At 38.8% G+C, this 16,809-nt stretch overlaps 2 protein-coding genes across 4 annotated transcripts; one reads left to right on the plus strand and one right to left on the minus strand.

The window, feature by feature from the left end:
* The first annotated feature begins 132 nt into the window (after positions 1-132).
* Positions 133-12,325, plus strand: g3bp2a (G3BP stress granule assembly factor 2a). 3 transcript variants are annotated; one of them, XM_042484822.2, is made up of 13 exons: positions 133-317; positions 3,152-3,270; positions 3,356-3,437; positions 3,938-4,111; positions 4,412-4,502; positions 4,627-4,732; positions 4,870-5,050; positions 5,904-6,005; positions 6,988-7,090; positions 7,181-7,240; positions 7,414-7,545; positions 7,633-7,760; positions 9,106-12,325. In XM_042484822.2, the coding sequence occupies exons 2-13, from the start codon at positions 3,176-3,178 to the stop codon at positions 9,385-9,387; spliced, it is 1,536 nt and encodes a 511-aa protein (XP_042340756.1). In that variant the 5' UTR covers positions 133-317; positions 3,152-3,175; the 3' UTR covers positions 9,388-12,325. The 3 variants fall into 3 exon arrangements, with proteins under 3 accessions (XP_042340756.1, XP_087932056.1, XP_087932057.1); XM_088075930.1 differs by lacking the exon at positions 133-317 and adding an exon at positions 1,851-2,052; XM_088075931.1 differs by lacking the exon at positions 133-317 and adding an exon at positions 1,857-2,052 and having other exon boundaries at positions 7,633-7,751.
* A 1,143-nt stretch (positions 12,326-13,468) lies between these two features.
* On the minus strand, positions 13,469-16,765 carry LOC148189996 (uncharacterized). Its single transcript, XM_088075276.1, has 3 exons — positions 16,445-16,765; positions 15,409-15,474; positions 13,469-15,325 (listed from the first exon to the last, which is right to left on the minus strand). The coding sequence occupies exons 1-3, from the start codon at positions 16,503-16,505 to the stop codon at positions 14,892-14,894; spliced, it is 561 nt and encodes a 186-aa protein (XP_087931402.1). The 5' UTR covers positions 16,506-16,765; the 3' UTR covers positions 13,469-14,891.
* Positions 16,766-16,809: the final 44 nt, after the last annotated feature.

Raw genomic sequence — 16,809 nt, forward strand, 5'->3', positions numbered from 1 at the left:
GTCAGGTGTGAATGTTTTTTGGAGAGTTTGGGGGCGTGGTTATTTGTTTGTCGTCATAATTTATGTTGCCCAGTGTAAACAGTCCATTGGCTGAGTCTTTGTGATGGGGGTTCCCTGCCCCAGACTGCAGGGGTAAAACAATAAATAGAACCTATCACTTTAAATCTGCAATCTCTGGTACAGCAGAGATCATAAACTGTTAGTTAGTGGAGCGAGGGAAATATCACTACCAGGGATATTTCTGAACAGTTTACAGCCGGTTACTCGTAGATATTTATTACAAATAATTCTGTCTACATAGATAGGTCTTTCATAAGGTAAGTAAGCCATCCTCTACACTAAGCTATGACAAGCTAACCAGCTAACGTTAGCTGCATTGTCTGGTCAAAACCACGACTACTCGACAGACAGGCAGAAATCAGTCAGTGTTGCCAACTAGGTGTGTCGCTACTGCACAAAAAACCCAACTCGAGCCATTTAGTTAAAAAAATGACGAGTGTCGATTAAATGTGTAAAATCTCCCTTCCTTTGTTTTCTTCGAGCTAGCATAGCAACTTGTTTCATTGAAAATGCTTCGACAGTTGTGTTGTCGTTAATGAGTTTAAAAGTTTGAGAAAGCTTCATGTTCCCCACGCCATGTGTCGATTATGGTATGATTGATTATAAATTAGTGGATGATGTACACTTCAGATCCGCACTTGTATAATGGTGCACTACAATGGCTATCACCTCTCAACGTTATGTCGGCTTGCTGGGTTTCCCCGCTTACAGTCAGCGTGCTAGTTCAATGTGTGATAGTAAAGCAAAGTAACATCTTATCAGTTGTCATTTTTCTGTCTTTGACCACACCACCAATGCGTTTCTTGAAATGTGCTTCTCCCGCATGTTGTAAAACTGTCAGCCGGCTCAAAGAAAAACGACGACGCCACAAGTTAGCTCGAGCTAATGTTAGCTAGGTAACTAGCAATGCCGCAAGCTTACGACGCTGAAGTCGGCTTTTGAATCGTAATTTCCAATTCAGTGGTTAAGGGGATAATTAAGGGAAACGTGATTTAAAATGTTTAACGATCGATTCTCGTCTTCTTGCACCCCCGTACTGTGGTGATAGCATGATATGCATTTTATATAAACCCGCAATGTTGTTTGACAGCCAATAACATAAGGGTAAAATCTGTAGTCTATTTGTGCAAATGTAAAAGGAGATTTCATTGCATTTTTCACATGTTGCACCAGGTCCTCATAAAAAAAAACACTGTATTGCGACAGGTCAAATATTGACAAGATTATCCCTAAAGGTTTTTTAAACTCAATTTGTGAAACCTTAATTCTATTTCTGAAAATGCAAAATAGGAGATTTTATTGATTTTTGCAATTTTGTCAGATTTAGTTAAGGTGTCACAAATCTGAAACATCATCATCCTTAGCCTGTCCTGGATAATCTAGTCTAGACTTGATCTCTCTAAATATAGGGCTGTTAAGAGAGATACTTCGTTCATTGTGGTCTACATGTAAAGATTTTTTGCATTTTCACACAGAAAATAAAGGTTTCACATATCTGAAAATGTGTTTCAAAAAATCTTATTCTGTCTGAGATATATATATATATATATATATATGTCTGTGTAGGTATAGTGGTTTCTGGCACAATGTGGCTTAGATGTTTAAAAAACGCAGTAAAATCTTCGTTTTTGCATTGTCATGAATAGAATAAAGGTTTCAAAAATCTGAAATTGGATGTCAGACAACGTTGAGGTAAAGCAGTGTAAATTACGTTTCCCTTAACGCCCCCCTTAACTACTAATAGGAAGCCACGAATCTAAAGCTGACTTCAGCGTCGTCGCAAGCTTGGCGTTGATTTTCTGTGTGCCGGGGCTAACGTTAGCTATTTAAGATGACAGCAAAGAGGCCGGTAGTTTATATTCCTCCCGTTGTTTTTACAGTTTACATTACGTTGACCTAGCTGGCAACGAGGCCGCACCGTATCCAGAACAAGAAGATATGATGTAAATCACGCATCTGCCATGTCAAATGGCTAACGAACATGCGACAAATGTGAGACATAGCAAAATGTTGTTAGCATAGACATATAAGGCCTAGCTCACACAGAAGGCCACTTATCTACAAAGGGATGCTCAGCTGTGTGTCACACGATGTACATTTTTTAACAGTATGATTTAATTAAAGTTCGTTATCTCGGCTGTCAAACTTGAACGACTGCACCAGCCGCATCGCTTTTTATATACAGCCAGTTTTTCTCTTTGTCTCATTGGATGAATGTGATGGCGCAGTTGAGTGTTAGCTAGTCTGTTAGCCAGCTAGCTAAACAGTCAGCTGTCTTACTCCTGCCACAGGATTGATGTGGGTCAGATGAAACGTGGGCTTTATGAGACAAAGAAAGCGAAACTGTCTCCTGCGGAAAGGAGACTTTATTCACCTTTTGTACTTCCTATACTTGCTAACCAAACACATCTGTCCTGTTCACTTGAGGTACAACAAACGTACTTGTATACTCATGTGGACTTCCTTAAAATGGCCTGACCTTAAACGATCCGTGTAGCTGTCAGACTGACGTGTTTTCAAGTTATTGTCTCTTACACTCAGTTGCTAATTAATTAGGTACAACTCTGCAACAAATCCAACTTCTTGAAAGTTAAAATCTCCAGTTCTTGTAACTGTGTTGTAGAACTTCTGTTTTACATCAAGTAGTAAAATATGTGGAGAAAATGTGAAAAACACATTACGTATACAGTACTGTGTAAAACTTTTAGGCCACCATAGATTTGTTGTTTTAGCAAATGTTTTAATGGGGATATATGCACAGATTTATTTCTCAGTCTCTTTAATAAGATACATTATGTTAAATTCGGCTTCCTGGTCGTGAGCAGAGTATCAGTGCACTCAGAGTCTTCATAATGACCATAAACTTTAGTCATGAACAAAAATTTAATTAAGAAAGTACAAAGTACTTAATTAAGAAAATACAAGGTAAAATAGTCGTTATGATGGTATAGTTTATTGTAAGGCTGCAGTATAAGACTGCATTGTCTATTTATTAATCTAAGTCTACCTACTTAACTGTCAACTTTGTGTTTTATCTCCTACTTCTAGATGGCATCATTACAGTTAAATACTTGTTTATCTTCTGTTTCAGCACTTAATATTGTTTACCAAAGAAATGGTGATGGAGAAGCCAAGTCCCCTGCTTGTAGGGCGGGAGTTTGTGAGGCAGTATTACACACTCTTAAACAAGGCACCAGACTTCCTGCACAGGTAATTACCAAAATGCGATGCGGTAGACACTAAAACTGTTGGTGTCAATAATGCTCTTTGACTGTGATATCTTTTTTGCCGTTAGGTTTTATGGGAGGAATTCTTCCTATGTTCATGGAGGACTTGACCCGAGTGGGAAACTGGCAGAAGCGGTGTATGGGCAAGCGGTAAGTACTGCGGCTCAATAATGGAGATTCAGGTTGAATATACGGTGTAGTAGGTGTCAGGCGCACATTTTTTATTTAAATTGTTGATAATATAGTATTCTTTTTGATGAAATTGAATATAGCACAAAATTAATCATGAGGAAGGAATAGATGTCGGAGAAAACGGTGCTTACACAACTTTCACATTTTATAAAACTTTCTGCCTTTTTTGTAACAACTTTTTATTTCCTTCGCCAAGTATTTCTGTTGATTGAGTTTTGCCAAAATTGAGTCAGATATAAAAATGTGAATCCTCACTCTGCTTTCAAGGTTGAGCTGAATAATGAATGTGAAAGTACAGGAAGACCTCAGTGTGTTGATTCTTGAAGTAAAATGGAATCAGCAATTAGAGCAGGGAAATGTCTTTTTAATTTCAAGATAGTGTCGGTATTTGCCAGTCTGTCTCTTCCTTCTCTCTTCATAATCCTTTTTGTTTATCCACTTGTCTCCGCATCTTGTAGGAAATCCACAAGAAGGTCATGTCCCTGCAGTTCAGTGAATGCCACACAAAGATCAGGCATGTGGATGCTCATGCCACACTGAGCGATGGAGTCGTGGTGCAAGTCCTCGGAGAACTGTCCAACAATGGTCAGCCTATGAGGAAGTTTATGCAAACTTTTGTGCTGGCTCCTGAGGTAAGTACCCCCCGACACACACACACACACACACACACACACACCTTTCTGTACTGTGAACAGGCATCAAGGTTTACTGATGACATCAGTAACTAGTAATGATTTCTATTTCTGCCTTAATAACTGTACATGGAAATTTTTGACATTTTATTGGAGCGGATAGCAGGAGATGAGCTCCTGTTGCTTTTAAGAAATTAATGACAAATCATTCTTTGTGGTCCTTGAATTTAATGTGAGATTTGATCGTTAAAGCGGACACTCGATCATTAAAATATGTGTGAATTTATAAAATTTCCTTAGGGTTCCGTGGCAAACAAGTTCTACGTCCACAACGACATCTTCCGTTACGAGGACGAGGTTTTTGGAGACTCTGAAGCTGAGCTTGATGAGGGTAGGATGTCCAAAAATAATCCTCAAATAAATAGTGTTTTATTTATGAGTTTTTTAGTTCACGATTTCATGCTTAAATATGAGGGTGCTGATGAAAAGATTTTTATTTCCTTGCTCTGTCTTAGAATCGGAGGAGGAAGTTGAAGAGGAGCCAGACGAGAGGCAGCCGTCCCCTGAGCCACTTCAAGAAAGCCCCAACAGCACCACCTATTACGAACCCCACCCTGTCGCGTACGCTAATCATTTATCATAATCTCAATAATATTATTAGTGTGTTTTCTCTTTATAAAGCATCTAGTATAAATGATTTTGCCTTGCTGAGCTCGTTTATCTTTTGAAGTGACAACATGCTGATTTGTGCTCTGTAGTAACGGAGTAGAGGAGCCCATGGAGGAGCCAGCTCCAGAACCCGAGCCGGAGCCTGAACCTGAGCCCAAAGTAGAGGAGATAAAGCCTGAAGTAGATGAGAAGGTTCTGGAAGAGATGGAGGAGAAAGCACAGTCACCGGTCCCTGTGGAGTCCCCACCCAACACCCAGGAGCCTCCCAAGGTGAGACTGGCGTGTGTCTGCACGTGTTTAATTTCTCAGTGGTTTCCTGAATAACCAGTCCGAGTTCACTGAATCTAAGCCGACGTGCCAAAATCACGTTAACAGTTAAACTCACATTCTTTGTTTGATGCATCAGCAATTCTAGATGTATTTTCTATTTTTTCAGAGTATTGCATACAATCATGACTTTGCTGTTTTGTTTTTTTTGTTATTGATTGCAATAAGTTATAGTAATGCACTCTTTATACAAATGAAACTTTTTAAACCAGCATTACATCAACGCTCCTGTTTTTTCCTTTTACAACCGGAAAGTATATTTAGAAAAGTAAATACAGTAATCTAAAGTAATATAAGATAAAAATCTCTCTCTGTATATTCATGTTCATACATACACATATATAAGTACACTCCTACATGCATATAACTTGTAATCATATATATATATATATATATATATATATATATATATATATATATATATATATATATATATACACACACTTGCATATGTGCATATATGCTCACCCACATAAACATACATGCACACATACACCCATATACACATACTTCCACATATTAAGGGCAAAAAAAATCTACATATTTAAATAAAGAGACTTCAAATGAATAAAAACCTGTTTGTGTTATCGACGTCAAACAAGTTGATTAAGATGTTTCCCCACACAGGAAGAGCCTATTTTGATTCATTATTTTACAGTAAGATTAATTAATATTATTATGTATTAGAATCTCAAGTTTCATAAATTACTCAAGTCATGTTGTGATGCACACGTCAGATATTGTAGTTAGATACGGTTATTGCTTTAGCCCTAACACATATTACTTCTTCCCACAGACTTTCTCGTGGGCCTCGGTGACCAGTAAAAACCTGCCTCCTAGCGGCACAGTCACCTCCTCTGGAATCTCACCCCATGTTGTTAAAGCGCCAAGCTCACAGGTAACCAGCTACCACTGGACAATTAATATGCAGATTGTCATGAAAATCAATATTATTGACTAATAAAATTAAGTGCACAGTAGAAATGTGTCACTTTTCAGGTGTCTGACACGATGTTTCAGTTCATCTATACACGTAATTGAAGTTTAGATGGTGGTTAAAAGCAGCAGTGGATTGGAAAATGACATGAGGAGGTCGATTTTGTGCAGTGGCTCTTCAGTTGTTAAACGTGAACTTGAAGCTGCAGCTCTGAGCCTTCAGCTCTGCTTAGCAGAAGGCTACAATTACAATACAACAATTAACAACATTTTCTCTCCATCTCCGAATCACTTTATTAATATTGACAAGTATTTTATTAGTTTCATTATCAGACTCTCTTTTGGAAGAGTCTGTCTTCATTTTTGGGTTGCCTTGCCTCGTGTTTGTAGATGTTGCCCAAAGCTGAAATGGCAACTTTCTCTGCAGCATTCCCTGCTTTGAATCGGGCTTTTCCCCAAACGGGCGTGCATGTGCATCTGCATTTGTAGAACAGCCGTTAGGAACAACTTCTCTCTTAAATGACCTATGATTTGCCAAAGTCTCCCATCACAGCATATTTAATCTGAAACCTGAAAACAGAGTCTGGCAGAGTTGGGTCTGGTGTTGTACTGAAAGTTTTTTCATGGGATTTTTGATCAATACCACCAAAATCATCTTACATTTTAATCAAACCTTAAACCCACAGCTTTAATGTTGTTGACCAATATGCAATACAAATGTATGATTTTTCAATAAAATGACATTGGTAAAGGGAACACTAATTCCCGAAGACAGAAGGTGTAATTCTGTTTAATTTGCAGCAAATTGATTTGAGACTAAAACGCATAACCAGCTCAGGCTGGGTGACCTAAACTAATTCTGGAGCGCTATGTAATAAAAACAACAATGAAGAGGATTTGTGGTTCATGTAGTCTTTTTGTGTGACGCCCCTTTCCCCACACAGCCCCGAGTTGAAGCCAAGACGGAGACACAGACAGCACCTCTACGGCCCAGAGACCAGCGCACGCGGGACAGACCGGCGTTCACTCCGCGGGGACCCAGACCTGGTAAAGGCAAAACTCATTCCACAGATTTTTGTTTTCTTTGAGCTCTTCATTTGTTTATTCTTACAATCTGCACGTCTCTCTCACTTCTAGATGGTGTTGCTTCTTCAGAGTCACAAACGGGAAAACCACACTTGAGTTTCGTTAACAAAGGTAAATATGACCCTTAAAGTTCTATCTTAATTAATCTATGGCCGTGTTTTCATCTTACACGTGGTATAATTTTAACTTTCTTGACGCTGGGAATTTATTGTTTATTTGTTCATATTTTTTTTTATGCATTTGAGCTGATGTGATGTTTCTCTCCCTGTTGTTGTGACGTGCAGGTGGCAGGGGAGAAGCTGAATCTGGCGATATGGACAGCAGGCGGATTCCTCGGTACCCAGACAGTCACCAGCTCTTTGTTGGCAACCTCCCACACGACATTGACGAAAGCGAGCTCAAAGAGTTTTTCATGAGTATGTTTCCTTGCAAAGCAACACTTGGTCAACAAGTTTTTCATCTCCTGTAAAAACTACTCAAAGCTTCTTTTTTTTTTCTCGCAGCGTATGGGAATGTTGTGGAGCTGCGGATCAACACCAAGGGCGTCGGTGGGAAGCTGCCCAACTTTGGATTCGTGGTCTTTGACGACTCTGATCCTGTGCAAAGAATCTTGGGGGCCAAGGTAGAAGGGGCATGTATTGAAATTTCATTGCCCACTTTCATTCATCTGGTGGTGGTTTGGGGACACACATTTCTGCAACTTATACACAATGTGACACAGTAGGGATAAGTGTCCACAGGAAACCACTCAAGTTTTTGTTTCAATCATAAATTATTTGTTTTCTCACTGTGTGGGTACTGAATCAAGCTTTCAGATGGATGTCTGAGGCTGTGTTTAGACCAATTATACCACTGAGTTAAAAAAACTCACAAGAAGCCATGTTGAAACAGGTGCAGTTGAGATAAAATAGGAACAAAGAAGTAGAGTTTGAAGGATCATCAAACATGAAGAGACAGTGATTTTTACTGCTGTGAGGCGGGATATTACAACCCTGGCAAGGTAGAACTTTCGAGGGTTCGGGAAAGATTTAGTTTCTTGGATTTAATAGGATTTATTGGCATAAATGTAATATAATGAGCATTTTCTTTAGTGTATAATCATCTGAAAAAATGAATTGTTTTGTTTTTGTTATCTAAGAATGAGCTTTTTATGTCAACAATAGGGAGTGGGTCCTCAGTTACGGAGTCTGGTTTGTCTGTTCTGAACATTACAAAGACCTGCTCTGGATAAGGCCGTTTGTGTTTTCGCCATAAGCAGCCCCTCTGTGAAGAGTACCATTGGAAAACACTTATTTTTTTAGTATTTTTACCTGTTTATATCACTGGGTCTGTTTGTCTTGGAGAGGAAGACACCTGTGGATAATTGGGCTTCCGTTTAAAACCTCCTAAAAATCTGGATCTGAAAAATGCAGTTTTTCAGGGCTGGCAAGGCTAGAAATATGACAGTAGCATGAAGTGCCACCTTCTTTGGGGTTTTCTCCTTAAAACGTATTTATACAAAAATATCCCAGGTCAGATGGAAACTGACACTCTATAAATCTGTTGAGAATCTATCAATATAACTTCCTTATTAAAAATGTGGGTGTTTGATATGTGGATAACCAAACTTGATTTCCTGTGTCAGGACAGCTGCGAGGTAAACCATAGAAATACTCCTCATGTTACAAAGTAATGCACCGGGAATGTGCATTTGCATTTATTTGATTGACCAGCGCAGCGGCTTGCCGTATGACATCACGTTGCACGTTTCCCTCTATAGCCAGACTGAACACAGCCTTAGAGATGAACTAGTTTTCACTGGCAGGGACACAGATCTTGTCGGGTCAGACCAGTGTGACACAGCGGTGCTGTGGAGTCTGGGACAGATTGACAAGCACGTGTGCAAACCAGTGAATGATGTGGGTTGTGAAATTGTTTGGGGAAGTAAATATTCAGCGCCTGTTTCTGTTGTAGTGACTGTGCTTTTCTCCCTGCAGCCCATCATGTTTCGAGGCGAGGTGCGTCTGAATGTGGAGGAGAAGAAGACGAGGGCGGTGCGTGAACGAGAGACCCGTGGCGGAGGAGACGACCGCCGGGACATGAGGCGCAACGACCGGGGCCCTGGAGGTTCGAGAGGCATCGTGGGAAGTGGAATGATGCGAGAGCGTGACGGGAGGGGCCCACCACCTCGAGGCGGCATGGCCCCCAAACCTGGCATGGGCTCTGGAAGAGGCTCTGGCGGCCAGGGAGAAGGTCGCTTCCCGACCCAGCGCCGCTGAGAAGAGCACCACCTGCAGTGTGGAAGTAGTACCGTGTTCTTCATCTTCAACCGTTCTCGTTAACAAAAAGAAATCTTCATGTATAAACGTATATATTTGTTTTTTTGTTTTATTTTTTTATTTTTTTGTTCCCTCTTTGCTTTGGAATGTGACACAGCCTGTCAACCTTTGTTTGTGAAATAGACAAAACATAATAAGCAAACAAAAAAAATTTCGCTTATTAGTTGTGAGCTGAGCATCCTTTTCGGGTATCTCAAGAATTCACAAACTTTAATTTGTAAATTCGTGAAAAAAGGCGAACCAACCAGGAGTAATCTGCCACATTAGGAGGGACTGATAAGACTTAACTACGATAATACAGCCCATCATTTGGAAAAGAGATTATATGCCTTGACTTAACTGGGGCGCTGCTTCACGAAATCCCTCTATTGCACATTTTATATGGTAGTTTTCTGCCCGTTACTGTTGGAAAAGAGTGAGATGCAAAATTTGTGCAGTTCCAGGGGAAAAGCTTGCCTTTTACTTTTTTCCTTTTGAGAGACCACTGCTTCAAAATTGCATAATGCACTCATCAATATGCACTAATGGGTACTTTTTGTCGTATTACATTGACATCCATGCTCGGAACGCAGCTGGAGAGACCTGTTTTGTCTCAAAGCGATACGACTTTCCGGGGCAGGCCTCGCTCACAGCCGGTCTGCTGTGACCAATGTACTTTTCACACTTTTGACCCAAAACTACGCTTCAATTACTGCTGGATGGACAAGATGACAAGCAAATCTACATTATATTTTTCCTCATTTATAAATCGAATAAAACGACAAAAAAAAAAGCTCAAATCCTGGACTTTCACCAAACGAGTGGGGGGACAAAGGATAAACAAGAAACAAAGTTGAACAATAGAAGAGTGGTGGTAACGATGGCGGCTCGCTCTGTTTTTTCCTTTTGATTCCAAGTTTGTTTTTCTACATGTTTTTCCCTGCCAGCTAGACCGCGAAAACCGGGACGGACGACCTCCCTCTTCCCTCCCTTCCTCTCTAAGTGCGGAGTAACAGAATAAATGTACAGCAAAAATCATAGTTTACTGTATGTTTTGTTTTCTGTGTATATTTTAAGTTCTCTCTCGACTTGATAAAAGCATGAATGGTGCCTTCTATTTCACCTTTTCCAGTCTTACTAAAGCGGCTCGGGGCTTTCTGCCTCCTATTACAGAGCTGCTGGTCATGGATTATTATGTTTCGGAGCAGATAGGAAAAAAATTGCAGTATTCACAAGTTTTTTCAGGTGCATATTTCATTTTTTTCCATACTGTTTTACTACCTAAGATGATCTGCTGTGAGTTTTGTACATTTGTTTTGTATTGTGTCTGTTCTGGGTTTTGTAGAGACAATAGATGCCTCCAGTTCTGTTTGATGTTAAATGGTTAAGAGGTACATCTGAGAACAACCCCCCCCCACCCATTCACCCCCAAAAAAAAAGGTACAGAAAAGACGGTGGCAGTGAAATGCTTGCTCCTTGGTTTAACAAGTCACGACTGTGATTTCAGAGGACTAAAGTTTGCCGTTTGGAAAGAGTAAATGTCTCACAGTGTGGTTCTGTTGATCCTTATGTTCAGTCTGACCATAGTTTTTGCAGCACTCGGGCTAATCGCTGGACTCAAGAGTTGTCAGACTGCTCTTTTCTCGGCAACAATTTTGTAACGATCTGTGTGGGCAGGGCTGGCCGTCGTTCCAGCCTACAGACTAGCAAATAATTGTGCTCACTTTTTCTAGCCATTTATGCATTTGTATTTTCATATGCCGATTATTCATTGTGCTTATTTTATTTTATTTTTCCATTCAAGGCAAGTGTGATCTGAAATGCCATACTAGTTGTCTCCCTCCCTCGTGTTTTCTTTTTACCACTCGGCAGGGAGGGAAGACCTTTTGGTTTCAGCTGGAAAGGAAAACATGACAAACATGATATGTTCATTTTTTTTTTTATTTTTTTTTTTTATTTTTACTTTTTTGTTAATCTTGCACTGAAATGGGAAGTGAAATTGATGTAGCATTTTTCTGGACAAATATACTAATGAGGTCTTCCTTGTCTGGTGGTATTGCACTATTTACAACATTTCTGGGACAATCTGTCATTTTAAACGCAGACTCCAAATTTCTCATGTGGCAGTTAAACAAAAATAATGCTCATCATATTATCAGCGTGATATATTTGCTCTTGCAATTGAAACAAGATGGGATGTACAAGTTCTCGATAATATTCAGCACCCCTTTGTAGATGAGATTATCAAATATAATTCATTTTCAATAGTGAGACTCTGAATTTGTCTTTGACCTCAAATTATGGAAAGATTTCCGCTCTTTTGTCCTTGGTTGTTTTAACAGACGGTTTCTCATGGGTGCCTCTACCCCGAATGTTTATTTGTCAGGTAATTGCTTAACTTGAGCACTTGACTGCAATCATACTTTTTACAGCAATGGTCAACGAAGAGAGCGTCGAAGAGCCATCATGCTTTCACACCAATTTGTGCTTTTTCACATTGAAGTGGTGGTAAAACGTTTGAGGATATAAATTAACGGTTGAATTAGTTATTGTTTTTCACTGCGGTGTTCAAAGACACATCCTTTTCCAAAAGGATCCTCAAAACAAGAAAAAAAAAGCTGTAAATTAATTTTCCTGTGGTTGAAAATGCAGTAGAGTGGATCCTCATTGTGAATCATTCCAGTCCTTTTTGAATGGAAATAGAAGTACCTTCTTGGCTTTAGCAGGTGTGGTAAACCGTTGGCTGCCATCTTAATTTTACTGTTTACCCTTTACTTGTTGCTAGTACAAAAGTGTTGCAGGTGGAGAATCTTTTGTTTTACTTTTGTTCTTTTTTTCCTTTCTATTTTGAATGTGTTGGACTTAACATACAATAAACTACTGATATCAGCACCACTCATACCGTTTGTCATGTTTACAGGTTCCTCTGTAAAAGGTAACGGAAATAAACAAGCTGTTGTTGAAACAGAAAACGCAGGTAGACATGGCCCCAGTAGGCCTTTTGGGATTTGTCTCTTTGAGACCAACAAACAACAAAACTGGTTGTGTTTTACTGAGATGTCGCTTCTTTTCCAGCATGTTTTGTGCTACCAAAATTGTGTATTTTAAGCTAAAACGTGACCTTTTCTTAGCTGTAACTCAGTGTCTTTTGTGCCTGAACCTAAGCACAAGTTCACCACAGCATTGTTGAAAATATAACAAACAAATGTAACGTATCCATGAAACGTATAATGCAAACATTTTTCCAGGCAGTGGAGTTGGAGGTACTCCTCCCTGCTGTGGTGAAGTTTTGACAACTGAGTTTGAAGCAGAGAAAACTTGTTTTTATCTCAAATATTTCACACACACAAGTTTTGGTTATAACCTGATGTTCATTATGCCTCCATGCTGACGATAGCCGAGGCCAGAGGCATTGTGTTTTTTGGGTTATCTTGTCGGCACATTCTCATGAAAGCGATGTTTCAAGAACGCCTGGAGGGAATTTCTTCAAACTTGATACAAACATTCACTTGGACTCAACGATGAGCTGATCAGAATTTGGTGTTCAAAGGTAAAGGTCTGTGTGACCTTTTTATCTGTCTCACTTTTGTGAACACGATACCTGAAGATGGGCTTGAGGTAGTTTCCTAAAGATTTGTCTCAAACGTCCACTGATTAGAATCTGGTGGATGAAGGTCAAAGGCCACGGTGACCTCATACAGCATGTTTTTGGCCAAAACTTAAGAACCTTTGGTGCCCTCCTTAAAATTGTGATTTTATTCTCTGCTGCTGGCGGGAAGACGTGTGTGAAGCGTCCATGTTTTCACAGCTTGACTGGTGTGTGGAGGCTTACAACAGCGTGGCGTTAATTGTAATTCTGCGTCTCTTCACAGACTTACACATAAAGGTTACTTTACTTATTGTTAGTCCTGGTCAACGTAAACTTAAACACAGAGCCTGTGTTACAAACTGTGAGGGTGAAATATGTCGGTGTTTACCAGGAAGGAAGGGTTACAGGTGGATTTGTAATATTAATAATAATGAATTACAAATTAATTTAAAATTGCAATTTATAATGATATTTTATTTATCTAAAAGTGTAAGATGCAGTGCTTTCGTAGCTTGACCCATACCAATGTCTAAAAGTTCGGATACAATTCTTTAAAGATGAAATTCTTTTAAAAATGATGTTTTCCCAAGTCCCCTTGCACTCATGGGAAGTGCAAAATGCAGCCCAGCTGCCAGAAGAAAATGTTGTCATTGTACATTTTTGCATGTATAAGTTACATTTGCATGTTTCATACATATATCAGTGTTTCCAAAGTGATGTATGAGCTGACTTTGTCACTTGGAGTTGGAAAGGATGGTGGATGGTGTGACACCTTGGCGAGACGTCTGCTAGACCAACAAACAACAAAACCAGCTGATTTTATCAAATTATTGCTGTTTGTTCAGCAGTTTTTTGCCCCCAAAAAAGGGAGTTTTTCAGGGAAATGTTGTTTTTCCAGCAGGGATAGTGCCACAACATGTGGTTGTTTTGTACTGAGACCTCACTGCAGTAACAACATTTTTTCTGGTGACTGGGTTTAATGCTGAATGGAACGCCTTCTCAGTTCTCTAATACATTTTTTATGACTCTTAAGAAATGTTTTTATTTGTAGGTCCCCGTTTTGTTTGCAATACAATATACATTTACAGACTCCAGCCAGTGGTGCACATTATTTCACTGATCTACAGGTGATTGTAATGTTTTAAAAAAACATGCTAATGAGTCTACAAAGGAAATGAAGAAGAAGACAGCAAGCTAGCAAACACAGATGGGAGAAAAATGTAGAAAATCCGCTTTGTGAATAGTTTATGAAGGAAATACAAAACATACTGGTTAGACAGTTTGTTTTGGTGAGTAACACTGAACTCATCAGGGCACCCTTACACTCTGAAAATGAACAACTGCATGCATTTGTGTAACTTGTTAATACAATTATTCATTTAGAATTTGCATGTTCAAATTATTTAACCCTTTAACACTTCAATCAACATCTTGTGCTGCATTCAGATACCATTCACAAGCATTTAAACTTCTGAAACCTGCTTTGATTTCTTTTGAAAACATGGGAAACAAAGGCAATAACCAATTTGGTGAGAAACGTCAACAAACGGCAAAAAAAAAAGAGTAAAAGGTGAGAAGAAAATGACCTGAAAATTATCGTGGTGGTGCAACACATTTAGAAATATGTTACAGAAAACACATTTTTATTCCTTGTTTGTCTTTTTTAGTTCTTTCTGGTCACTTTCTTGTTTGTTTTATGTTTTGTTATATCTCTTTTTTTCTCTTTATTTCCAGGTAATTTTCTTTTACTAATTTCTTGCCCTTTTTTGCTATTTCTCATTAAGTTGTTCATTGGCTTCTTTCCATGCTTTTGAAAGAAAACATCTAATTTGTACAGGTTTCAAATGGTTAATCATTCTCATCCTGCAGCATCTCCTCAGTCGCTGTCCTCTTCAGACGATGTGTCACTTGATGCAGAATCAAACCTCTGAGCCTGAAGGGGACCTCTGTGATTTCCTGTTGGACTGCTTTGAGGGCCCACTGGGAGCCGTTTGCCTCTCAGAAGATTCAAGAACCACGGAGGAGCTGGGAGGAAACCAGAGTGTGGAAGAAGCTGACCGACACCTTTTCCATGAACATAAGGCCCTCCTGACCCTCCTGACTGGAGAACGTAATAAGGGATGATCGGCTGATGGAGGACGGTAGAAGGAGGAGGGTGTTTCTGTTCTGGTTTATTGACAGAGATCGGAGGTGGAGGAGGTGGAGGAGGAGGAGGAGGAGGAGGAGGAGGAGTGATGTTCAGAGGGTCATCAGAGACGGGAACAATCTGACAGGGAGAGTTTTCATTTCTTGTCTTAGCAGCAACCGTTTCTGTTACAAAGGAAAGAAGAAACAATAAGAAAATGATTTCACTGGGCATTAAAGTTCAACCAAGATGAGAAATTAATTTATACCTTGTTTGCCATTTCCTGAAGCGTCTTGTTGATGGTTTGCAAGGTCACGCCTAACAGGAAGAGCTCCTTGGAGAAAAAAACTAATTAAACCAGGATTTAGAAATACTGAGGTCAAGAGTCAAATTATTCCGATAGGAAATGTTGTCATGACAGAAATTTAAACTCCAAATATCTTTAAATGAATAAATCACATTATTTGGATGTTTTAAAATCTCATTAATTGTGTTAACTAAATATTAAGCTGAAAATAAAAGCTTAAAATGGCACTGGGCGAAAAAATATTTAGACAACATCCACCAGAATTATATTCCAGACAATAAGTAGAGAGGGCACTGAAACAGCTTTTACAAATTTTAATTTTTACTTTTTTTTAAATCTAACACAACAAAGCTAACCACAAAAAGAAAAGAAAAAACTGTCTTCTTAATTTTTGATTTTTGGCAGGATATTTTTCTGACAGTATGTATCCCATTGATATTCTATTTAAGTTTTATAAACATTTTTATCCACTTAAAGGCCATAAAAAACATTTTCAATTACCTTTTTAATGTGAGCTATACGGTTTTTACAGATTACATGCAATGTTTTGTCAAGTTAGAACAGTTTTGATGATTTCACATTAATATCTGTGTTTGTTTTTATACTTGTGAATTTAAATTACTTTTAAGCTGGTGTTGCTCTGCCAGACAAAAACGGTACCAATGAGGCAGATTAGCTTAGTTTTTAACTGTTAAATTTTTAATAAATACTAGCTTTAACTTTTAACTTCGGTTCATGCTCGTTTACATAATCTTATAGATAGATTTTTTAAATAGATTTTTTCAGATACTCTGTTTCCCTACAAGTTCCTTAAAGTATATTTTATTTATAGAGCCAAAAAACACAAATTTGCTCTGAATGGCTTTACAAACTGTTCAACATATGAGACCCTATCTTAAAACATGACCTCTGACTTTTTGAAATTCATGATAAAAATGTTTCTGACCTCCTGTACAGCATGTTGTTCATAATGATGTGTTAAAAAATGATATCTTACCTGTGTTTTGTAACAGTGAGCACAGAAGAAAAATCAGAGCTGATGTCGTTATCAGATCCATCTCTGAAAATGTTTCCCAAAGACCCTCTGAGAAGCTTTTTAAAACAAGAGGTGACACCTTATTTGTTTTTCTACTTTATTTGTGTTATGACTCAGGTGTTGAATCAGACTCTGTATGTACTGTAATTATTATTTTCTAGTTATAATCTTACATCATTTTATCAACAGAATCTTAATTAACATAATTACTGAGTGTACATGAGTCAGCTTGACTCATTGAACTGAACTGAGCTGAACTGAATTGAATTGAAATGAATTGAAGTGAACTGAACTGAATAGGGCCCAGAATTTGGTGCTACTTCCCT

This window comes from Plectropomus leopardus, chromosome 3 (genome assembly GCF_026936395.1).
Source record: "Plectropomus leopardus strain MGB_pleo_1.0 chromosome 3, ASM2693639v1, whole genome shotgun sequence".
Classification (NCBI taxonomy): Eukaryota; Metazoa; Chordata; class Actinopteri; order Perciformes; family Serranidae; genus Plectropomus; species Plectropomus leopardus.

What these genes read in the sequence shown, in the direction of transcription:
- g3bp2a (XM_088075930.1), top strand. Translation starts at nt 2,029, where the DNA reads ATGGCTAACGAACATGCGACAAAT. An exon ending in ACACCCAGGAGCCTCCCAAG is followed by an intron (nt 5,051 to 5,903) that starts GTGAGACTGGCG and finishes TTCTTCCCACAG; the next exon opens with ACTTTCTCGTGGGCCTCGGT. An exon ending in TCCGCGGGGACCCAGACCTG is followed by an intron (nt 7,091 to 7,180) that starts GTAAAGGCAAAA and finishes TCTCACTTCTAG; the next exon opens with ATGGTGTTGCTTCTTCAGAG.
- LOC148189996 (XM_088075276.1), bottom strand. Translation starts at nt 16,505, where the DNA reads ATGGATCTGATAACGACATCAGCTCTGATTTTTCTTCTGTGCTCACTG. An exon ending in CTCACTGTTACAAAACACAG is followed by an intron (nt 15,475 to 16,444) that starts GTAAGATATCAT and finishes TTTTTCTCCAAG; the next exon opens with GAGCTCTTCCTGTTAGGCGT. An exon ending in TTCAGGAAATGGCAAACAAG is followed by an intron (nt 15,326 to 15,408) that starts GTATAAATTAAT and finishes CCTTTGTAACAG; the next exon opens with AAACGGTTGCTGCTAAGACA.